This window comes from Salvia miltiorrhiza, chromosome 5 (assembly GCF_028751815.1).
Source record: "Salvia miltiorrhiza cultivar Shanhuang (shh) chromosome 5, IMPLAD_Smil_shh, whole genome shotgun sequence".
Taxonomy (NCBI): Eukaryota; Viridiplantae; Streptophyta; class Magnoliopsida; order Lamiales; family Lamiaceae; genus Salvia; species Salvia miltiorrhiza.
Genome location: NC_080391.1, coordinates 19,056,038 through 19,079,097, shown reverse-complemented (window position 1 = coordinate 19,079,097; position 23,060 = coordinate 19,056,038). Strand labels below are relative to the sequence as shown.

The 23,060-nt window shown below is 36.5% G+C and overlaps 1 protein-coding gene and 1 long non-coding RNA gene across 2 annotated transcripts; both read right to left on the bottom strand.

The window, feature by feature from the left end:
* Nucleotides 1-6,469: 6,469 nt before the first annotated feature.
* LOC130986544 (uncharacterized) lies at nt 6,470-7,758 on the bottom strand. Its single transcript, XR_009089298.1, has 2 exons — nt 7,410-7,758; nt 6,470-6,778 (listed from the first exon to the last, which is right to left on the bottom strand). It is a non-coding gene; the product is annotated as an uncharacterized LOC130986544 (long non-coding RNA).
* A 7,426-nt stretch (nt 7,759-15,184) lies between these two features.
* LOC131025609 (uncharacterized) lies at nt 15,185-17,727 on the bottom strand. The gene is made up of 5 exons (XM_057955409.1): nt 17,139-17,727; nt 16,886-17,051; nt 16,223-16,829; nt 15,597-16,129; nt 15,185-15,524 (listed from the first exon to the last, which is right to left on the bottom strand). Exons 1-5 carry the CDS (start codon nt 17,725-17,727, stop codon nt 15,185-15,187), a joined length of 2,235 nt encoding a protein of 744 aa, XP_057811392.1.
* Nucleotides 17,728-23,060: the final 5,333 nt, after the last annotated feature.

Below are 23,060 nucleotides of genomic sequence, written 5' to 3'. Positions count from 1 at the left end.
CTTTTTACACTTTTCTTAGTGATTTTTTTAAAAAAATTGATTTTTTCAGAGATTCTCACGTGCCAATTGGTCTTGTTTGCCAACAACGTGTGGGACCGAAACGATTTAGAGCCGGATACATTTTTGGATGATTTTGGAGAATTTTATTGGTCTAATAGTTTTGGGCGTTGGGTTAGGTGAAATGGAATTTGAACAGGGGAAAATGCTGATTCCCATATTCTAGGAACCGTTTCATACATACAACACGTACAGTTGATATTTCAGAAGCTTAATTTATTTTAGGGGTTATTGCTGTAAAATACATCAAGTTTATAAATTTTCTGGTTTATATCATCACTTTTTTTTTGGCCAAAAAATACATGAATTTATACTTTATTTGTAATTATCTCATCATTTATAATTTCGCCCAAATTAAATCTGAGGTGACAGTCAAATTGCCAACGTGGCAGCCAAAATTGCCAAATCACACATACCCCTCTATCTCTCTCTCTCTCACAGACACACACAAACACACGCACACTTCCCCAAACCCCCCCTCCCCCCAGGCCCCACCCCCCAAGACCGTCCCCCTCCCCGCCGCCACCACTTCTCCAGCCCGGTGGAGCCTCCCCCTTCCCCCAATCCCGTCGCCACCACTTCTCCAACCCGACGGAGCCTCCCCCTTCCCCCAACCGCACGCCCAGTGGAGCCTCCCCCTTCCTCCAACCCCCGCCTTCTCCCTGCATGCCGGAGTTTAACAGAGGAGAGGAGGCGTGTCGTCAGTGGCCTTGTTGTCGTCGTCTGACTTTAGAAAGAGGGCGGACGGAGGTGGGGTCGTATATGGCGGAGTTTTCACTTGAAATTTTGGGGAAAGTGGTGTCTGGATTTAGGGATCTAGGGTTTGGGAGCCTAGGGCTCGGCGGCGACGCCTCTGCCGTTGTTCCGACCGAAGCAGACGAGTGACGAGCGAGGGAGAGGGAGATGTGCAGCGGCGGTCGTCGCTTCACCGGCGGCTGCTGCTTGGTTGTGTATGTGTGTGTAGAGGAGAGAGAGAGAGAGAGACAAGGGGGTTAAGGGATGAGAAGGCGGTAGGGGGCGGCGGCGGCGATGACGCTACCGTCGCCGGAAAAGGAAGAAGGGGGAGGGGTTGTGCGTGTGTGTGTGTGTGCAGTGGGTGTGTGCGTGGGTTTGTGTGTGTGTCTCTATAAGAGAGAGAGAGAGAGAGGGAAAGAAGTGTGTTTATGTGTGATTTGGCAATTCCGGCAGCTAAGTTGGGAATTTCGGCTGTCACCACCTCAGATTAATTTGGGTGAAATTATAAATGGTGGGATAATTACAAACAAAGTATAAATTCATGTATTTTCTGGCAAAAAAAAAGGTGATGATATAAATCAGAAAATTGACAAACTCGATGTATTTTATGGCAATAATCCATTTATTTTACTACCTCCGTCCCATGAAGTAAGACTAAGTTCTTTTCGGCACGAAAATTAAAAAATTGATATTTTGTGTGTTAAGTGTGATAAGTAAAAAAGTGAAAAGGTGAATAAATAGTAAATTTTTTGCTATTTTTAGAAACTGATCTTGCTTCATAGGACAGACCAAAAAGGAAACTTGGTCTTGCTTCATGGGACGGAGGGAGTACTTCATAATCACTATGACTTTATCAATTCTAATAATTAACTATTTATAAACTAATATAGCTGAAATTAAATGCTAGAAGACGGTTATATATCCTAATGAAACAATATACTCGCATGATCATTTTGAAAAAGGAAACATAATATTTGGCTACTAATTGAAAAACACAAAATCTGACAATTTTTTACGTTTTAGAACTGTTTTGCCCTTAATTAGGGAGGACCGGATTCGGGTCGGATTCGAATTTGCGCGCGGGTTAGGCACAAATAGCACTATTAGTGCCATATACTCAGTGTTGCACGAATGGTACGTATTTATGGTCATATTAGTGTCATTAGTGTCATACAAATGATACTTATGGTCATATCAGTGCCATATACCTGTGTGCTGATATTATTTAGATAGGTATAGTTATATGACCATTTTGAACACTTCTCCGTAAGGTTTAGATTATCATTTATGGTTTAAATTCACCATTTAGGGTTTAGATTCTCCATTTAATGTGCTGGTCATATTAGTGTCATTAGTGTCATATACTCTCTTTTGTAGTGTTGCACGAATGGTACCTATGGCCATATTAATGCTATTCGTTCCATATGCTTAGATTTTTTTATTTTATTTTTTTCGGTTGGCAAATATGGCATTAATAGTGCCATATATGCCTAACCCGCGCGCAAATCTGAATTCGAACTGAATCTGGTTCGCCCTAACTAAGGGCAAAATAGTCTTTACACATAATAAATGGTCAGATTTTGTGTTTTTGCAATTATTGGCCAAATATTGTGTTTTTTTTTCTTCAAAATAACTATTTCAAAATCGCTCTCTATCCTAATTGAGTATAATCCCAAATTTATAAGTATAAAATTAAATTGAAACAACACAAGATATTGAAATTAAAACAAAATTCAAGAAAAGAATTACAAAAATATTTTAAAAAATTTAAAAGGGTACACGATTGACACTGAAATGTGGAATATTGAATCTCAAGTGAATTTAGTTTACGATTTTAATTCTTCTTTTTAATATTCATGGAGAAAGTTTATATTGGTCTCAGCCAAAGAAAATACTTCTGGTGTCTCCGATGACTAGGTAGTATTACATGAATTATTACATGTCTACTAATCTTACTTTATTGTAAAATAAATATTTTATAAAATTTAATTTGCCTCTTATGTTACTATCATATACTTCCTTCATCCCCCAAAATAATTTCCTATCTTTCTTTTTTGGCCCGTCTTCTGTCCCAATTTTTAGTATCTATTTGAGACATGAGTTTTAATAAAGTGATTTTTATGTGTTATGAGTGAAATAAGGACATTTTTATGTGTTGTGAGTGAAATAAGGGCCTCACATTTTATGTGAGTGTTAAAATAATTAAAATAATTTTATGTGAGTGTTAAAATAATTAAAGTGGAGTAAGAGATCCCACTACTTTTATTGAAAATAGAAATGAATATCAAAATGTGAAACATACTTAAATAGAAATATAAATATTAAAATCTGGGACAGAGGGAGTAACTTCTTATCCATTTTGGGACATTACCACACCACTAATAACACACCATTTATTTTTACCATTCAGCTTTTTACTGCTCTCAATACTAATTATAACACATTTTCACCATTTTCAATATATACTAATTACTTCTATAACATTTTTTCATCATTTTCAATACATTCAACAACTTTGTCTTAAACTTCGGCCCCTCCTCCTAGGAAGTTATTTGGGGGACGGAGGGAGTATTTAATTTTAAAATAATGTAATATGGTATGTTATCTTTTTATTGATTAAATTATAAAATTGTGTATTATTAAAAATATTGATTATACAACATTCTTATTTATTTTGGTTTTTACACACAATTTAATATATATATATATATATATATATATATATATATATATATATTTGTTACTCCCTCCGTCTCCTAAATGAGTACTCATATTTTCTTTTTGGTCCGACGTCCCGCAAGTGAGTAATCACAGCAGATCTCTCAAAATTTTACTCCTAAAAATACTCCTAAAGTCTTCCCTAAATTATTTTTAACCCCTATTTTACAATTGCACACATCAGCTCTCCTATTTTTCATTATCTATTTTATAAATTTAGGATTAGACTTAAGCGGGTATAAATTTAGGATTAAATTTGAGGGGGTGAATTTTTTTGTGGGCCCAACTTAATATAGGTGATCTGTTGGATGATCAGTTTATCTCACTTTTTATTATTTTAGCTCAAATTTAAAGTTAGGATTACTTTTGAGAGATCTGTCGTGGATGCTCTTATGCTCATTTCCCTTTTTTGGTAAATGTATTTCAGACAATCCAATCACAACAAAAGTAAGACCCTTATTTCATGAGTCACGCACAGTACTCAATCAATTTCTTAAAATCTATTTTATTCTCAAATGGATACTCATGTGATGGATGAAGGGAGTATAAGCTAAAGGTAGTTATATTACATGCAGACTCATAGTATTAAATAGGAACTACGAATTGTGTGAAAACATGGTAAATTTTATGGATATCATGATAAATTCGTTATGAAAAGTGATAAATTAAAAAAAAAAAAAATCACCCCATGAGATTAGAATTTATGATTATAAATTCATTCAACAAAGTGATAAATTCAAATATCCATAATATAAGGACTAAAAATAATTCATAATTTATATTTTAAATAATTTTTTATTTTATTTCATCCATTAAATAAGAATTCTTTTATATCTAAAATTCTACGAAATTGTGATAACTATCATCATTTTTTTACATATATATATATATATATATATATTTATTTATTATTTAGATTTAAAGGTTTTACGTGCGTGATTACAGTCATTTTCAAAATTGTGGTGGCCAAGAGCGCTAAGAACAGTAGAACCGTCAACCTTTGGCATGGAAGAAATCTGGCAAACCAAATTGCAAGCGTTGCTTATATAACTTGGCTTACAAGTAGTGATGCTATATTTGACCCCAACCTTCGTTGAGGTTACGCCACGTGTACGGCCACACTTAGTCGTTTATTGACTATTATTATTTTTAAATCGAAAATAGTTTAAGCTCAATTAAAATTAATTGTAGTTGGATTTAACCACAGTGGCATCGGTAATGATAACTTGGGTTAGCTAGACTCATTCTTATCTTCGGCGGCGGCGTTGCCAGAATTGTAATTGTGGAAGTCTGTTGAACCATATACGAACACGATAATTTGATCAACTTTAACGGCACATTGGAACAATAACAACAACCACATGAATCTAAGATCTCATAATATATACCCATATATGTTTGTTGTATTTTAGTTTCGGTCGAATTGTGGTTTGTTTTACTTCTAACAAATATTATGCTTTTTGGTGGATTGGAGTATTTATGCAAATCTGTAATCCCTCAAATTGTTGGTAAAATAACCGGTGTCCTGTACATTTAGATATACGATATATTCGAATGTACAGAGATGCGTATATAAGGTAAACGACTCAATTGATAGATTATGTGCTTTATAAGCACGCCACATTTTCACATCTTCAATTTGGTTTAGTTCGCTCGGTCAATTCGCTTGGAATGAATTTTTTTATATATAATTTAAGTTTTTATTAGTTTTTTTCGTATTTTATTTGCAGAAACTAAAAGTGTCACTGGGATTCATTAAGTGTAATTAATAATGTATCATTTATTTTTATACATTACAAATGATACTTTTAATGTATGCAAATCATATACTTCATAAATGATACTCCATCCGTCTCATTACAAATGTCTCATTTTTTATAATGGGAAGACTAGCATTGTGGTTTGGAAGTGATTCTTTATTAATAGCCCACCCTTTCTTTTGTCGGAAAAAAATTCCAGAAATTGCTATTGTTTGAGAAGATATTGTTTTGCTAAACGATCGGACCAGGAAGGCGCATGGAGCTTGATTGATTACCGTCATTGAAACACAAGCAGGAGATGTTTCGACTTATATTCCTACTAATGTAATTTCCTCATCTTGAAATACATGCCTGAACACATGGAGTTTGATGCGTGGACCTCCCACAAAAGAACGTCAGCAAGAAAAAGGTTTAGCACGACCTTGGTTCAGGTCTCGTTACTTGCTGCCTAAAATGACAATCGAGTTAGTAGGTGTATCTACTCAATAGGGAGCTAACATAGGTTGGTCCGGTAAGAAGAGTTCATGGGTTGGCCATCAGTAAGACGTCGGTAGGTGATGTGATCAACACGAAAAGATACAAAAAAAAGAGGTATTATAGTAGGTGCAAATAAAAGTATTGTAAATTTCAAAATGACTTGATGCGCCCATTCAATCATCCACGTGTCTTCAATATTAATTGCCTCGAAATGTTAAATATGATATGAGCATACATAGTATACTCAATGTGGAATATCATGCACTAACTGTCAAAGTTAATAAAACGGTAACACATACGATCATAATATTCATAACATTTATTCGCACGGTGCTATACCAAAGACTTTAATGTCCAGAATCCATTTAGCAGGCCCTAGCAATACACAATTCATAACTCATATATTATACACATAACATTAAAATGGATACTAAATAACTACATCATGTATTTAAATAAATCTCACACCTAAAATTTGAACTGAATATCTAACTTGAGTAATTCAATTCAAAGTCCACGTCGTAGTCGCACCACACCTAGTCAAATAAATTTAAATAATTTATAAGGGTCTAATTAAATCTTAAAAATAATTTAAAACTTAAGAGTTCATTTTATAAAACCATTAAAATCATTGATGCAATTAATAAGATAAATAAATAATAAAAGATCTTTTTTTATGGGGATTCAGCTCAATATTTAACTTAAAACCATGCCCAAATTATAATTATATTGCAGGCCTAAATTAATTGAAATTAAGAGCCCAATTTCAATTAATAATATAAATCCAAAAATTTAAATATGTTAAAAAGCAAATTCAGCCCATTAACAAAATAAAGCTTAAGACCATACATTAAGGCCCAAGTTCCTTCTCTCTGTTAAATCTCGTTCTCTCTCTCAAATCTGTGAACACACGCACACAAAGCAGCGTTCACCCCTCTCCCAAATCTGCAGGCGCCTCCCTCTCCGGCTAACAGCCGCCGCGACGCTGCCGCTACGTCTGCCACCTCCTTCTCCAGCCCGGCGTGTGGGTTCTTTTAATTGAAAATGTTGGGTGTTTGGATTTAAGAACAAGAATCAGCATGTGTTTGCCCATAATGAAAGAATGAGGAAAAATAGAGATTGTTGTATTGAAATGAAATGAAATGAAATGGCAAAGGAAGATGAAATAAATAAGCAAAATATCAGTTGTTGGTCGTTTTTGTACAAATATCTCATCTTGAGAGTAATTACAAAATACTCCATTCATCATTCCATTTTTCTTTCTATTTGGTCAGCAAAAATAATCTGAAATTGGTAATTAACGCATGAATAAAAGCAAATTCACATGGGCGAAAACGCATTTGAAAATCAAATAAACACAGGGTTTAGAAAGAGTATCAGACAGTTTAGTTTTGATGGCAGAGAAAACTTGAAAAGAGCGAGAATATCATGACTAGCTAGGACGTGGCAAACATTTGCTTTGATAACCAATCCTTTGTTGGGTTATCAAACAGAGATAAATAGATCAACTGAAAAGAAAAGAGTTTTACAAAGTAGTGAAAGTTTTTGAGAAGTATATAATGAGGAGATAAATTAGCATAGATGAGAGAAATCTAAAAGATCATTATCCAAATCCATATAAAACAACTGACACAAAGCTTTGAATTTGATATACTAGCCTACCTGAGTACTTAAGGATAACAGTGGGGTAATTCCAGACAAGCTTTTTAATAAACTCTTTCCATCTCTTAGCATTCTCATCTCCACCGTGCTCTTATTCTCATCCCCAGAGCGCCGCCACTGCGGATCCGCTTCATATACTGCCGGAGAATCGTCGGCGCGTGTGTAGGCGCGAGGCCCGCTGCCGACTGCCGTCCTCGTCCCCTGCCTAGGCGCGAGTCCGACAGCCCCCTGCCCAGGCGCGAGTCCGACAGCGGCGCGCCCATCTTCCGGCGTCCGCAGTCCTCCAGCGTCGCGTCCATCTGCCTGCGCCTAACCCAGCGGTGACGGCATTGAACAGTTTCCGGCAGCCCAATTTGTGGCAGCCCAAATCGTGGTCGGTTCGGTGAACCGAACCGAAACCGACGGTTTTTCCAGTTCGGTTTCGGTTCGGTTTTGGGACTGTGATTGGTGCGGTTCGGTGCCCAATTTGAGCATCGGTTCGGTTTTCGATTTTAGGTTTTTGGTTCGGTTTTGCACCGAACCGAACCGATGCTCACCCCTAAATGAAACTTTGATTACCATATCCATATGCACATCTTATAATCTCATCTCAATATCTTCCAACATTAATTCTTTGTCAAGCAAAAGAAAAAGGAAATCTTTCCTGCTTTAAGTTCCAATCAGTAGTGTTCACATTTCCATGCCCGTCTGCTCATCTCATATAAGGGATACTCTTTTCGTGTCATTACAAATGTCTCAATTTTTATAATAGAATATCTCATTACAAATGTCTCATTTCTCTTTTGACAAATAATTAAAAAATTAATTAATTAATAGGCTCACCACCTACTCTCTCTATACTTATTTTTACAAATTTCAATTTATTTCTCTCTTCATGCACCAACTCACTTTATCAATTATTTATATATTCTTTAATCTCCGTATTCAAAAGTAATAAGATATTCATAAGGGTTGGAATTTAAAGTACCCACTTTGGTTAGTTATCTTACAAAATTACCCACCCATATCAGATGTCTTATAAAACTACCCACTTTGCAATTGATGGTGATAGGTTTGCATCGTTTTTCGTAAAAGTTCTTACACTTTTCTTACACAAGTACACTTGTGTAAGAAAATGTGTAAGAGAGGTAGTTAAATATGACTCTAAATCTGAGTAAATGGCATTATTTGCTAACTTACGTCATTATTTGTAACCCTAAAATGCCTTAAGTTCGAAAAAATAAGGACAGGTTTTCATGTTATTAAACATCTATAAGAAAGTTGAAAAAAAATTAAATGAAGCGTATTATGAAACAAGTGTTTTTTGAAGCTAATACAACAATTACCCGGCGGCTACTGTACCCGGCTAGGATTAACAGGCGGGTAAATACTTCATTAGCTTTAAAAAAAATCTAGTTTCATAATACTCTTGATTTTAAATTTTTAAACAGACCTAATTTTTATTATTATTATAAACTTAAAGGGTGATTGGACAATTCATGGGTATAATGCAGCTTTATAGGGTGGGAATCTATTTGCAGTAAATTCACGAGAAGGAGATTGACAAAATAAACTCAATAAGTCTAAATTTATTTAGTTTATTTGATTGTATATGAATTAATATTGTAACACATAAAATAATAGCAAATGGTGCATAAAAAAATTACAAAATCATATATTATGAATCAATGAAACATAATACACCTTACGACCAAGTACCCGCCAGAAATATGTAGCCGGCTCCCGTAGCCGTGGATAAGAAACTACTCACGGCTACAGCGAACGGCTACTCATTACTGGCGGGTAAGTTATTAAATGTTTTGAAAATAATTTTTCATATCATTTTATATAATATTCGTATTTTTTACTCTTAATTTACTACTATTTCTTCTATTTATACACGAAAACCTTTTTTTTTTTAAATTATAAGCTTAAAGGATGATTGGACAATTCATACGGCTACAATGCAGCTTTATAGGGTGGGAATCTCTTTGCAGTAAATTCACGAGAAGGAGATTGATAAAATAAACTCAATAAGTCTAAATTTATTTAGTTTATTTGATTGAATATGAATTAATATTGTAACACATAAAATAATAGCAAATGGTGGATAAAAAAAAATTAAAAATCCATATATTATGAATCAATGAAACATAATACACCTTACGACCAACTACCCGCCAGAAATATGTAGCCGGCTACTGTAGCCGTGGGTAAGAAACTACCCACGGCTACAGCGGACGGCTACTCAGTACTGGCGGGTAAGCTATTTAATGTTTTTAAAATAATTTTTCATATCATTTTATATAATATTCGTATTTTTTACCCTTAATTTACTACTATTTCTTCTATTTATACACGAAAACCTATTTTTTTTTTTAATTATAAGCTTAAAGGGTGATTGGACAATTCATATGGCTATACAGATAGGCGAGAATCGCGGAAGCTTTATTGGGGGGATATACACGGCTGTATCTCAAATTCACAAGGCAATTTAAGGCTTGTTTGACCAAGAAACCCATTTACATGTATAAGAATTAGAACTTTTAACCTAGCCGCATTCCAATTTGAATTCACGGCATCAGTTTATTTTTTGAGAGAGAGTGAGAGAGTGAGGCAGCCGAGAAAGAGAGAGAGAGAGGAGAAATAGCATCGGGGAAATTTTTGAGAGAGAGGAGAGCATTCCAAACCGAAGGTAAATTGGAATGAATTTTTTTTTTTTGCTTTGTTTTCTTGTTTGTCCATGTTTGAATGAGAATCATTTTTTTTAACTTGAAGGAGAGCATTCACGATTTTTTCAACGTCCGAAGGCATACACCATGACTTCTTCTTCAAATCAAGTAAGTATCCTATTTCGTTGATTTTAAATTCGTGAATAAGGATGTTATTTTCCACAACAAGTAGAAACATGTTATTTTCGTGAATTATTTTGGTGACATTGTTTAATTCGAATTACTTGTGTTCGTGAATTGGGTTCGTGAATTAATTATGTTGGGACGAAAATTACATTGTTTAATTATTGGGACGGAATTTACTTATCTTGGGACGAAAATAATTAATTATTGGTTGTATATTCATTTTGGTTGTAGTCATTATGTTTAATTATTTTGTTGGGACGAAAATAATTAATTATTTTCGTGAATTACTTATGTTATTTTGTTGTAGTCATTTTGGTTGAATTAGTTATGTTATTTGTGAATTACTTAGTATATAATTTGATTTAGTTTAATTTTAAAATCATTTCAATAATTTAAATAAAATACACAACCAAAGAATTGAATTGGGTAGTGCATAATTATTAAACTAACGAGAAGATCCTCTACATGTACATAATTATTTTCGTGAATTATTAATAATAATAATAATTCTATTTGGTTGAATTAGTTATGTTATTATTAAATTTTGTGTTATTTTTCTTAATTAATTATATTTTGGCTTTTTAATTGATATATTTTTGGTATTGAATAGATCGGTTATCGGAGGCCCGATACAATAAATCGCCCCGGGACGCAGATCAGTTCTTACTACAAGACCAGTTATTTGTTCGGGGTACCCGAGCAACTGAGGGAAATTGGGGGCGACGCACTGGAGAATACGTTCAGGCAGGGTTGCTTTGGACATTTGTTGGATTGGGATCCGGGCCACAGGTGCAACATGACATTGCACCATATTGTCTCTCGTCATCTGCTGGATAGTGACGATGTGATGTGGTTCTACATCAACGGCAAGAAGGTTTGCCTTGATCACGCCGCTTTCGCTCTTGTGACCGGATTGTCATTTGGGCAACATCGTTTCGATCCAACAGCCCGCCACAATTTGCGTGACAATGTAGCCTACAGACGAGTTTGTGGCGGGCAGCGCATGTCAGTTCAGGAGTTGGCAGACATTTTTTTTGAGCAGTGGACGGAGATTGTCGACCCCGACGGCTCGATAGCACTGCGTGTGGCCCACCTGTTGGTGCTACACGCATTTATTTTGGGCGTGGATTTGCCACGACCCGTGGAGATCTGGACGTGGGCTTTGGTGGAGGACTTGTCGGAGTTCTCCACATTTCCTTGGGGTGCAGCGGCATATAATCGCTTGAACTTCAGGATGAAGAAGATGTCGAAAGAATGGAAGTACCACTTCTATGGGCCTTCTTGGGCTCTATATACTTGGGGTTTTGAGGTTATTCCCGGCTTGGGCAGAGCCGTCGCTATACATAATGCCGGGATATTATCTAGATTCAAGAGGTGGACCTTCTTGAGTAAAATCAAAGAAGATTTGCAGCCCCTATTTGAGTCACCGATAATAATTTAAGTGTTTATTAGTTAATTATACTTGATGTTATGAATATTAATCATCATGTACATATATTTTTTATTGTAGGAGACCGGGCTTTATGAGTTGCGGCCCGAACAGCAGGAGGCGACGACGCATTGGTGGCTATCGGTCGCGAATGAAGGAGATGTCCAGTTTCCAGGTCCGGGCGTCTTCGGCCAGAGGAATCCTCGACCGGACATGAGTGGTGGGGACCGCTCTGAGGCATCTATTCAGATGGAACCCCGACGTCGCAGTTCGAGGCGCGAAGATCGGGGAAAGCGGCAGAGACCACAGATGGTTTCGTCCTCGTCGAGCAGTGGCCAGCCGGATCAGAGTGGCGGCGGCGATCGGCCCGTGACTTCCGGCCGGAGGTCACAGAGTCACAGGAGGCCCAGGTACGGGGGAGAGAGTAGTGCTGCTCATGGGCCTTCTGGTTTGAGCGAGCAGGAGTGGCAGTGCATGGACCAGATGGTGTGCGAGAGTGAGGGCCGGGTGGCGAGGCGTGTGGAGGAGGGCCTATTCACGAGGCTGAAGAATTGGGCCGAGGAGACCTTTGGGTGTATGCGTTGCTGATGCTCGCATAGCACCGATGTACGTCAGCCCATGCCTGCTCCAAGACCTCACTCGGACAGGCGACGTGAGCCCGAGCCCGAGATGGAGCCCGAGCACGAGGATGCACCATCGCAGCAGAGGTCCCCTGCACACGAGTCGCCTGCTAGGGACGCGGGTCACTCCGCCAATGATGATTATCAAACCCCACCGGGCCCGCATACTGGTTTTGGTGTGCCCACGACTTTTGGGGCTGGCGTACAATTGACCGCATATCTGGGGTTACGCTACTCGTACACTGAGCAGCCCTTGAGCTCAGCACACCCATTCGAGCCGCCTCGTTCTTCGCTGCCGATTCTTCTCGAGGCTGGATATTCTCAGGGAGAGATGGAGCGTTTATGGCAGCAGTTTACTGGGGTAAAAGCTCAGTATTTATTTTAAATTTGACTTCTAATTGAAATTACGTGTCATTTATGGACTGTTTATATGTTTAACTTGTGTTGTTTTAATGTAAATATAGGGAGCTTCTGCTTCTGGGGCAACACCTGCTCTTCCCCTCAGTGTTTGTCCACCACCACCAGAGGATGCGCAACTGTGCCGAAGCCACCGTGAGCGGCAGCCTTCGGCTGTGCTGAGATCCCCATACGTTCACAGCCACGAGCCGAAACCCGTCGACAAGCAGTATATTCAGGGATTTACTCGTATGGTGGAGCGTCTCCGTGGTGGGAACTACAGGAAGTTGGTGGTGACAGAGAGTGGGCACCCGATCAAGAGGCAGTTTTGGCTTACTCTCATGAACAGGACTAAAGAGCTCGAGCCCGAGGTATCTAATATTTTTGATTCATTTGTTACATGTAGTATTATTGTTTACTTAATATTAACATTAAAGTATGTGCAGCATGTAGATGCGTACATGATGACGCTGAGACATAGGCTGGTGACCGGTACAGACCTGCTTCAGGACATCGATCACAGGACGCATATCATATTGGATGCGGAATTCTTCGTAAGCATTAACATATTTTGCGTTTATAATAAAATATTATTTGAAATAATGTTTTTCTTCTTTGCAGACTTATTTGGATAGAGAATACAAGGAGATCATGGAGAATGCGCGCCGTATGTTTAGCTCTCCTTCAGAGCAGCGTTTTATAAGCTCTGAGGCTCCGGTGTTGGGGTGGCAGCCCCACGCCAACCGTATGTATTCAATGTATGGCAGGGGTACCTCAACGACTCAGGGAGATTGGATGGATGCCATTGCGGTACACAATTACACCTACATCATAAATAACTTTGACTTAAAATAAAAATGATTGTTGATCAATTATTTCTTCATGTACAGGTCATTGTTCCTGTATTTGTCGAGGGGCGTTTCGTTATCTGTAGCATTGATATGCTCACGGGTAAATGCCGCGTCTTCGATCCGAACTTGTATCGGATCCTGGCACAGCCACGCATTAACATGCTCCGCGCTCTTGCTCTTTTGGGCCGCCTTTTCTACCGGGTGCTTGAGGTGTCCCTTTGGTTCGAAAGGACACGCATTGTGGAGAACCCGAATCAGAATTTCCAATGGCTTCAGCTCCAGATCGAGTATGCCGATCCTGCCGAGCAGTTCACACAGACCGACCGATGGAGCTCTGGTGTTTTCGCATGCATGACTGTGGAGCGTTTGATCGCAGACTTGCCGAGCCTGTCGTGGGGCAATGACCATGTTCAGGAGTATAGGCACAAAATAGGCAGTGCCATCTACGAGTTTTGCACACCCCCCGATGAACTTTGAACTTGTATTTTCTGTACCCTTATGACTATTTACATCTTTATGACTATTTTGTTTACCAACATTTTTACCCCGACATTCTAGTATCTTTTTATCTATATTTACTGCTACGATGACTTGTGATACATATAAAACTGTAAGATAAGATGAATAAACTAATTAGCCGCCACAAAAGTGTAGCCGTGTGGATTAGCCGTGGCAAAACTCATTACCCACGGCTACAGCTTTAATTACATTTTAGTGGCGGCTACAGCTTTAATTACACTTTAATGACATGTTTAATGCATAATCACATAATTTCAAGCTCTGTAATGGTATATTCTAAATTTATTAGTACAAGTTGTTTTCCCAAATTCTCATTCATAATTCCAACTCATAATTGTAGTGACATGTAAATGGTGGTCATTGTTAAGTAAGTCTGATTTATTGTTTGAATTTGTCAAATATTAGAATTGAATATCTTTATTAACGTCCAACAAACCAAAATAGAACAATTAGCCGCCACAAAAGTGTAGCCGTGTGGATTAGCCGTGGAGTATTTCACTACTAGCGGCTACACCCTTTTGTACACATTTTGTGGCGGCTAATCGTTCATTCTAGTTCCTAGTGCATACTAAATTGTTGAACTCAAACTTAATTTATCGAATACTTACAAATTACAACTTTAAGTCTAAATGAACTTTTTACATATAAATTAAACACCAATATTAAGTACAAGTTAAAGTAAAAGTAGACCACAATAAATTTATAATTTATCAACCTATTATTAACTAGTAAAAGTGAAATTAAATGATAAAAATTATAGTAATTTAAAAGTATGATTTAATCCATCAATCCGGTCAACTTATGATATTTTTCTCAAAATTATATAGTAATTCATTTCTATTTCTAATGTATTAATAATAATTGCAGAATATAGCGAGTCTATGAGTTATATCTAAAAATTATAAATTATTATTTAAAATTTAGAAGAAAAAAACAATGAAATTGAAATAAAAAATAAAAAATGTGGAGAAATAGCTAAAAATGATTAGAATAATATAATAAACTATAGGACAACATATCATAATAATTAGGGAACTGTAAATGAACTTAAATAAAACATAAAAAGAAATTAATGTCATACGCTGACATGGTACAACTGAAAACATATTAAACATAAATACGACTACACATCGGTGGCCGTACCCTTGCACGATCGACGTGTGTGACCAGACCCGCCACAGAGACCACACGTTTTTGGTGCTCGTTTCTTGCTACTAGTTGATGCCTCCGCTGTTGATGTGTTTTGAGTCGGCCTTTCACCTGCGGATTGAACTCGAGTTTCCTTTGGACGACCAGCTTGTCGCCGAGAGAGATTTGGTAAAACAAGCTGAGATGCAATTTGGAAAGGAATATTCCAATTCTCTATGGGAGGCAAGTGGTTAACGACACGAGAGTATGTGTCAACTAGTGAACTGTTCCAGTAGTAAGAGTGCACGTAATCCTCCACTGACTCGTTCGCCTCACTGCAAAACAAACGATTATACATATTGATCATTTAATAATGGTAATTGAGGTCGTGAATAGAAATGACATACGTAATGGCTGCAATCGCATGAGAACACGGCATCTGGTCCAGGTTGAATTCGTTGCATTCACAGCTCTGCTTTTGAAGGTCAACCATATAATGGCGACCACTAGCACGAACCCTGTATTTTCTCTCGGTGGTCCTCTTGGCTATGTAACGACGACTTTTTACAAGTTCTGCACTGAGCTTCTGTTTTGCCTCCGGAGTCAGATTTTCATCGCTCTCTTGTGCGGCCACAAGCCTGTCGTTGAACCACTGCTCGATAACTAATCTGACTGCCTCCAACATCGAGCAGATTGGAAGACGCCTGGCCCACAACAAACGTGCATTAAAACTCTCGGCGGCATTGGATGTAAGGAAACTGTAACGGGACACAGGACATTGTGATCGTGCCCACTTCTCCGGTCCTACGCGCAACAACTTCTCGTACGCCTTTGGCTTCAGAGCAGCCATGGCTGACATTGCACGCGTGTAATCTGATTGCTCGTAGGCGTATGCAGCTTGGCAGAAAAGCTCAGCAACACCGGGCCCGTAACCCTTGATCTTGTTCAACAAGTGGTAGTAGCAAATACCGTGAGTAGCATTTGGAAACTCGCTCTTCACAACATTAGCGATGGAGACATGCGCATCAGATACAATAAGTAAGTTATCGGGCTCGCCACAAGGACCTCTCAGATGTGACATAAACCACTTCCACGACTCATCATTCTCGATCGGACCGACACCGATCGCCAAGGGAAAAACTGCCTCATTTCCATCTTTTGTCACGGCGACAAACAAAATGCCACTATTTTTTCCCTTCAGGTGTGTGCCGTCAACCACAATCACTGGTCGAAGGTGAAAGTAGAAAGGTGAGATGGAAGCCGCAAGAGCAACAAACAAATGTTTGAACCGGCAGTCTATGTCTACTTCCAAACCAAGCAAGGTGCCAGGATTCGCTTCCTTCATGGCATACAAATATCTTGGGAGCAGGAGGAACGAATCATCAACTCGACTGTATATCATCTCCATCCCGAGATTTCTTGCACGCAGCGCGACATCATATTTGATTTTGATGCCGAAATCGCGTACTAACTCAGCCATGATGGATTTCAGCTTAATGACCTCTCCATCATCGCGTGTTCTGTTTGCCACAAACGCTGCAACCACCTTCGAGTGCGCCTTGATTTTTTTAGCTGTGCGCAAGTCCCCTTCGCATGAATGCTCTTTCAACTTATGCACTCTCCACATCCCTCGGCCGTGACTAGACGCACGAAGATCAAAATTGCAGTTGTCAGAGTGCTTGCACGAGAAATAGACTCGTCCGGATCAGAGCGGACAACTTTTGTCTCAGTGCCTCGCTTCATGTTCCACAAACCAACAGCAATGATCAGGTCGTCTTTGCTGTTGTAAAAAGAATTCTTCTGCAGATCATCAACTCTAGAAGGGTCACTCTCGCGAGCAACCAGCGAAGCCGAGGCGTCCACTGGAATCAAGGGAACTAACTAATTAGTTAAATCACCGGTCTCGGCTGTCGGATCTCCGTCACGTGTTGTACTTTGTCGGATCCAACCTGCTCGCTCGGTCTCCGTGAAATCGATTAGATCGTCGTCTAATAAATCCTCAGAGGCATCAGAAGCAGTGCCCACCTCGAGCGCAGAGTCAAATTCTTCGTCATCTTCCTCAGAATCATCATCGTCTCCTGATGCAACCGAGCCTTCAGCTTCGTGCTCAGGTTCATCAACTGTCCGCACATCGTTCAATCTCCCACATACTTCATTAAGCCTTTCGGTTTGATTCCATGCAGATTCGTGTAGCGGTTGTCCATCCCATGTAAAATATTGTCGTGGAGGCGAGCTCTGGACACCATGAAATGACGTATGATGATACGGCGTCTCATACTGACTGCATTGTGCTTCATCTACGTGTCCCGAAGGTTCAGCAAAATCAAAAGTAGGGATGTAGGCTTCTTCTTCAATCGGACCGTTGTAGTGCTCAACGTACACCATGGGATAGTCGGCAGTTGCCAACAAGGCTTCCACGTCATCGTCTGTGGCCAAGCCACATTTCGTCTCCCTACTAAATAGATTGGTCGCCAAATAATACAATTGGTAGCTCGAGCTCAACGAATGCGTCCTCATAATATTGTTGACGCTGTACATCAGGCTCTCAATAGTTTCGTTGACGAGGGGAAGGACCTCTGTAGCCCCACCAACATAGTATATACCATCGACGAGTCCGTTGTATCTCACATATATGTATCTAACGAATTCCATCTATAAAAACACATAAAATGTAGTATTAAAATATGCATAAACGCTTTAAAAATTCTCATAAATATAACATAAAACATTCAAACTATTAATTACACAAACAATATATGAGAAAATCACCTCTTCAAGTAGAATTTGAACACCAATTGCACCAACTATCGCACAAACCACTTCTCAAATTTTGAGGGTTTCAATTTCTCAATTTTTTAACTGAATGCTCTTTCTACGAGTATTTGGATTTATGTTTTCTCATTCACAAATGCAGCCCTATTATAGATTAATATTAGATTCCTTTGTACAAATTCACGTGAAATGTATTGTTCATTCATTCAGTACACTTCAATCTATTATTCAATGTGCAATCAAATGCATGCAGAAAGTGAGCATTAAAGCCTCATTACAATCCAAATTTGTGCAGTCACCTTATCTCTTATTTCATGTGGACATGTACTTTTTTGACTAAAACATTAACAAAAAAATAGAAATACACAAAAAGGGATACATATGTTACTTTCAAACATTCATAACAAGGTAAAAAATTTTACAACCATATGTATTACTTCAAAATGATTTTTTTGTCCCAAAAAAACTATTAGCCGCCGCGAAATCGTAGCCGGCGTCACTATCCGTGTGTGAAAATTTTCACACGGCTAGTACGACCGGCTATGAATTTCTGGTGGCTAATTGTTTTTTAGAGCTCAAATATTTTTTTTGTTCAAATTTCAGGAGTTTCAAGTGTTTTCTTCAAAAATAGCCTATTATTTTATGTGTTTACTGTATTATTTTGTGTTCACTCAAATCATGCATAAAGTGAGTATTATTACCCCACTATAATTCAATTTTTTGCAGATTCAGTATCTCTCATATTTCACATCAATGTATACTTCTTGTAATATAAAAAAATTAAAATTAAAAATTTAAATAAAAACTCTAAATTAAGGTATTCGTGTTATAATATAATATTACTAAGAGGGCTAAAAAATTCACTATTATGTATATTATGCAACAAAAAAATATTATGAAACAAATGGCGTAATTAGCCGCCGGAATTTCATAGCCGCTGCACAGTAGCCGTGTATATTTTGGACCGGCGGCTACTGGTCACGGCTATGAATTTCCGGCGGCTAATTATGCCATTGGTTTCAGAATATTTTTTTGTTGCATAATATACATAATAGTGAAATTTTTAGTCCTCTTACTAATGTTTTTATAACACAAACGTAAGCTAATTTTTTTATAAATTTTCAAACATACAGTATACATTAGATTGTGAAAGTGACGTGAGTTGGCCAATTATTGTCTCTTCATCACATTTTTAACTTGTGAAACTGACGTGAGTGAGACATTTTACAAAAAACGATGCATGTCAGGTTTACTTATACAAAAAACCAAGCATGTCGGCTTTGACTTTTTGGACTTTGGCTTGGGTGGGTAGTTTTGTAAGACAAGTTATAAAAGTGGGTAGATTCGCCTATTCACAGTATTCATAATGGGTGAGACTTGAGAGGGAGTAATATTTTGTAAGCCATATTTATCATAGACAATGTTCGCAACCCAATTTAGTGAGGTCACATCATCATCATCATCATCAATATTGGGTCGTCCCACTATAAGCGATTTGTTTTCATAAATAAATAAAAAATTAATCATTAAAAAAGTGTAGGCTTTACTACTTTTAACTATTTTACACAGTTTTTTAAATTTTCGTGTCGAAAATTTTTGAGCCACTTATAATGAGACGGAAGAAGTATTATTATTATTATTATTATTATTATTATTATTATTATTAACAACACAATATAGATTTTAAGAGCCGTCCATGTAATCGATTTCGTGAGGACGTGTGTAAATTTCGGCTAATAAATGAAATGAAATGACGTAGGTTTGACTTCGAAAATCGGCATAAAAGTCCGGCGTCGACTCAATTTCGTCCATATCTGGCATGGGCACAGTGCACAATTGCATATGAATGATCCGACGCCGAATATTTGAACCTGACTTTATTCCTTTTTATGGTCAATCTTATCTTATGCAAGAGTTACACGGTGTTTTGGTTAAACGAGCTTATAACTTTCAATAATTTAATAAAATATTTTAAGAGTTTAAAATTAATAAAATAAGTAGATAATTAAGCTTATAAAAAAAATTATTAGAGGAAGAAAATTAAAAGAAATGAACTTGAAAATATGTATTAATATAAAAAACAAACTATATTTAAAGAATATTCGTAAAATATTATTGCATATAAGATTATGAAAAATAAGTTGGGATAGAGAAATTTATTTTTGGATGAGTTTATAAGCTTTTGGAATTTATTTTTACAATTTATAAGTTGTTTAAGAACTTATTTTGTCACACTTTTAAGGAACTTGTAAACTTTTAAATAATTTATAAGTTATTTTAAAAAACTAATTATAAGCTCAGCCAAATACCCTCTCATACTAGTGTATATATAATTTCAACCAGCATGCAAGAAATCAATAATAATTAAGCTACATATATATTTTAAAAAATAATGCTCCCTCCGTCCCACTTCAAGTGTTTTGTTTTTATTTTTGGGTTGTTCCACTTCAAATGTCCTGTTTTCTTTTATGGAAAAAGTTAATTTCAAAAAGTGAAAATTTTTGGGGCCCACATCATATTTTTAACTCTATACTACACCATTTAATAATATTATTTTTTTAAAAATTATCGTGCCAAAAATAAACATGACACTTGAAGTGGGACGGATGGAGTGCTTAGAGTTAGAAAGTATATTTTATTGTTGCCAACTTGATTACTTTACATTAGAAGCATTTTTTGTCTAGCTTATGCATGTTTAATGCTAAACAACTAGATTCGATTGTTTGAGAAACGAACGACCTTTCCCGCCGGCTAGATTGATTCCCGGTTAACATACCATGTAATTTCGTAATATTTCTCAATAGAACAAATATGCTCAAAAAACAAAAACAAAAATACACGATAAACATGCTTTCTTCCAAATTAAATAGTATTCCCTTCGTCCGCGATATCGTTCCACATTTGTCATTTCGGTCCGTCCGCGATATCGTTTCCACTTCCATTTATAGAAGTGGGGTTCACAAACTTCAACTCACAATAATAGTGAGACTCAAACTCCACTTACTACATATCCACTACTATCTACCACTTTTCTTAAAACTCGCGCCGTCCACATTGTGGAAACGATATCGCGGACGGAGGGAGTAATATAAAAACGTTTTAGCACAAACAAAATGTACCTCTAAACAAATCGTAAGCCTAATAATAACTAATTTATTAACAACATGCACTATTAAAAAAAAAAAAAACATGCTCAACCTTTCCGAACTTTGATAAATCATAGCATAATATCATTTCATTAAGTTTAATGAGAAAATTGATATAAAAATTTCCTACCTCTTGAAAACGTTCTACTCCATTCGTTCCGTGAAAGAGTATCACATATGAGATGACACAAATTTTAATAAAAAGTTGATAGATAATGTGTTGAGTGAAAATGAGTGGTTGTGATTGAATTGATTGCGACGGTATGTAAAAATAAGTGGTTATGGTTAAAAAGAGAAAGTTATATCATCTCTCAAAAATTGAAGTGATATTTTCTTATGGGACAAACGAAAATAAAAAATGTAATACTTTCTTATAGGACGAAAAGAGTATCATTTAGTGTTTGAGTTCATCCCTACTTTTATCTGTATTATTGGGTCTTTGTCCATCAAGTATTGCTTTTGTTTCACAGTGAATATGGCCCTATTACTTCTATTATTGCCTTTATTTTTATTTTTTTAATTTTTCTCACTCGCATACTGTATTTATTTGACATTTTAAAATCGATACATTAATTTTAATTTAAAAAGAAAACAAAGGTTATCTTATATCGTTCATTTTTAAGATATTTCATTACACATTAGCAAGTACAATAATTTAGCTATTATCACACGTTTTTCTTACACATATCCTATATAATCGTAATTTTGCAAAAGATGTGTAATACTTTTCACAAACGATCAAGTAAAGTCATTAACATCTAAGAGTGTTTTAATCCCTTCATTTTAATGGATATTTTACTTATTAACACAATATTTTACGAATATTTAAGTACTAGTGAAAACCCGAGAGTGTCGTGGGCCTCGTGGCTTTGAACTTGAAGCTCCTGTTTCCATTGAATACTCAGTAAATTTTAAAAATTCACACTTGTAACTTGTAAGAATAGTTTTTGGTGTGTTTGACTCGTAATAGTCATTTATCGAGAATCATTTTGAATTGAGGTTTGACTATTTAACTCTTTTCTTATCGATTGACTAATTCTGTAATTCTTGTAATGTAGGTTTGAACATTATATTATATGGGATTAAAGAAATACTATTGTGACATGATTCTATATTCCTCTTACGATAACTTCAATCCCTAACTTATTGAGTAGAAAAGAAATATTTTATCAATTAAATTAAACTTTATTATTAAATAATATTTCTTCGTCTCTAAAAAATTTGCCTTAATTTTTTTTTTTTGGTGTTCTCAAAAAATTTGCTATAATCTTCTTACTTTCTAATTTTGTACATGACTTCATCATCAATTTTACAATTATAACTCTTCAAATACTATTTTTTGTATCAACTTTTATTAAATCTGTGCCGTTTTCTTTGGGGCAAACTTTTGAGAGACGTATGAAGTATTATTAATATTTCAACTACAAAATTGGCAAAAAAAAATAATATTCCCTCCGTTCACAAAGAGTGTGTGGTGGAGTGGAGGGCAGGGGCGGATCTATTAAGGGGCTGCACTGGGCTTCACTGCAACCCCAAAATTTTGTCCTATATATATTACATATATTTAACTTAATATCTACATAGTTTAATTTTAGCCCACTCCAACTTTCAGAAAAAAAATAAAAAATATTTCAACATAAAAATAAAAATTAATTTATTCTTGTAGATGATAGATTATTATTTTTTTTTTAAAATATAGATATAGTTTTTTTATATTCTTTCAACTATAATTGTACAATTTGCAGGGGTAGCTTTAGTATATATTATTGAATCAATAGAAAGGGAATTATTATTTACTATAGTCGGTGATCGAATTTTAATCCTAAGTCCATTAAAATTCTATTTACACATAAAAATGAATTGTACAGAGGAAATATGGGACATAACTTCAACCACATTTCAATACAACACTTAAGAAAGTATGAACACATGAGACATATCACTTCAAATGTG

What these genes read in the sequence shown, in the direction of transcription:
- LOC131025609 (XM_057955409.1), bottom strand. Translation starts at nt 17,727, where the DNA reads ATGTACAGCGTCAACAATATTATGAGGACGCATTCGTTGAGCTCGAGC. An exon ending in CACGGAGACCGAGCGAGCAG is followed by an intron (nt 17,052 to 17,138) that starts GTTGGATCCGAC and finishes CCTTGATTCCAG; the next exon opens with TGGACGCCTCGGCTTCGCTG. An exon ending in GTCCGCTCTGATCCGGACGA is followed by an intron (nt 16,830 to 16,885) that starts GTCTATTTCTCG and finishes TCGTGCGTCTAG; the next exon opens with TCACGGCCGAGGGATGTGGA.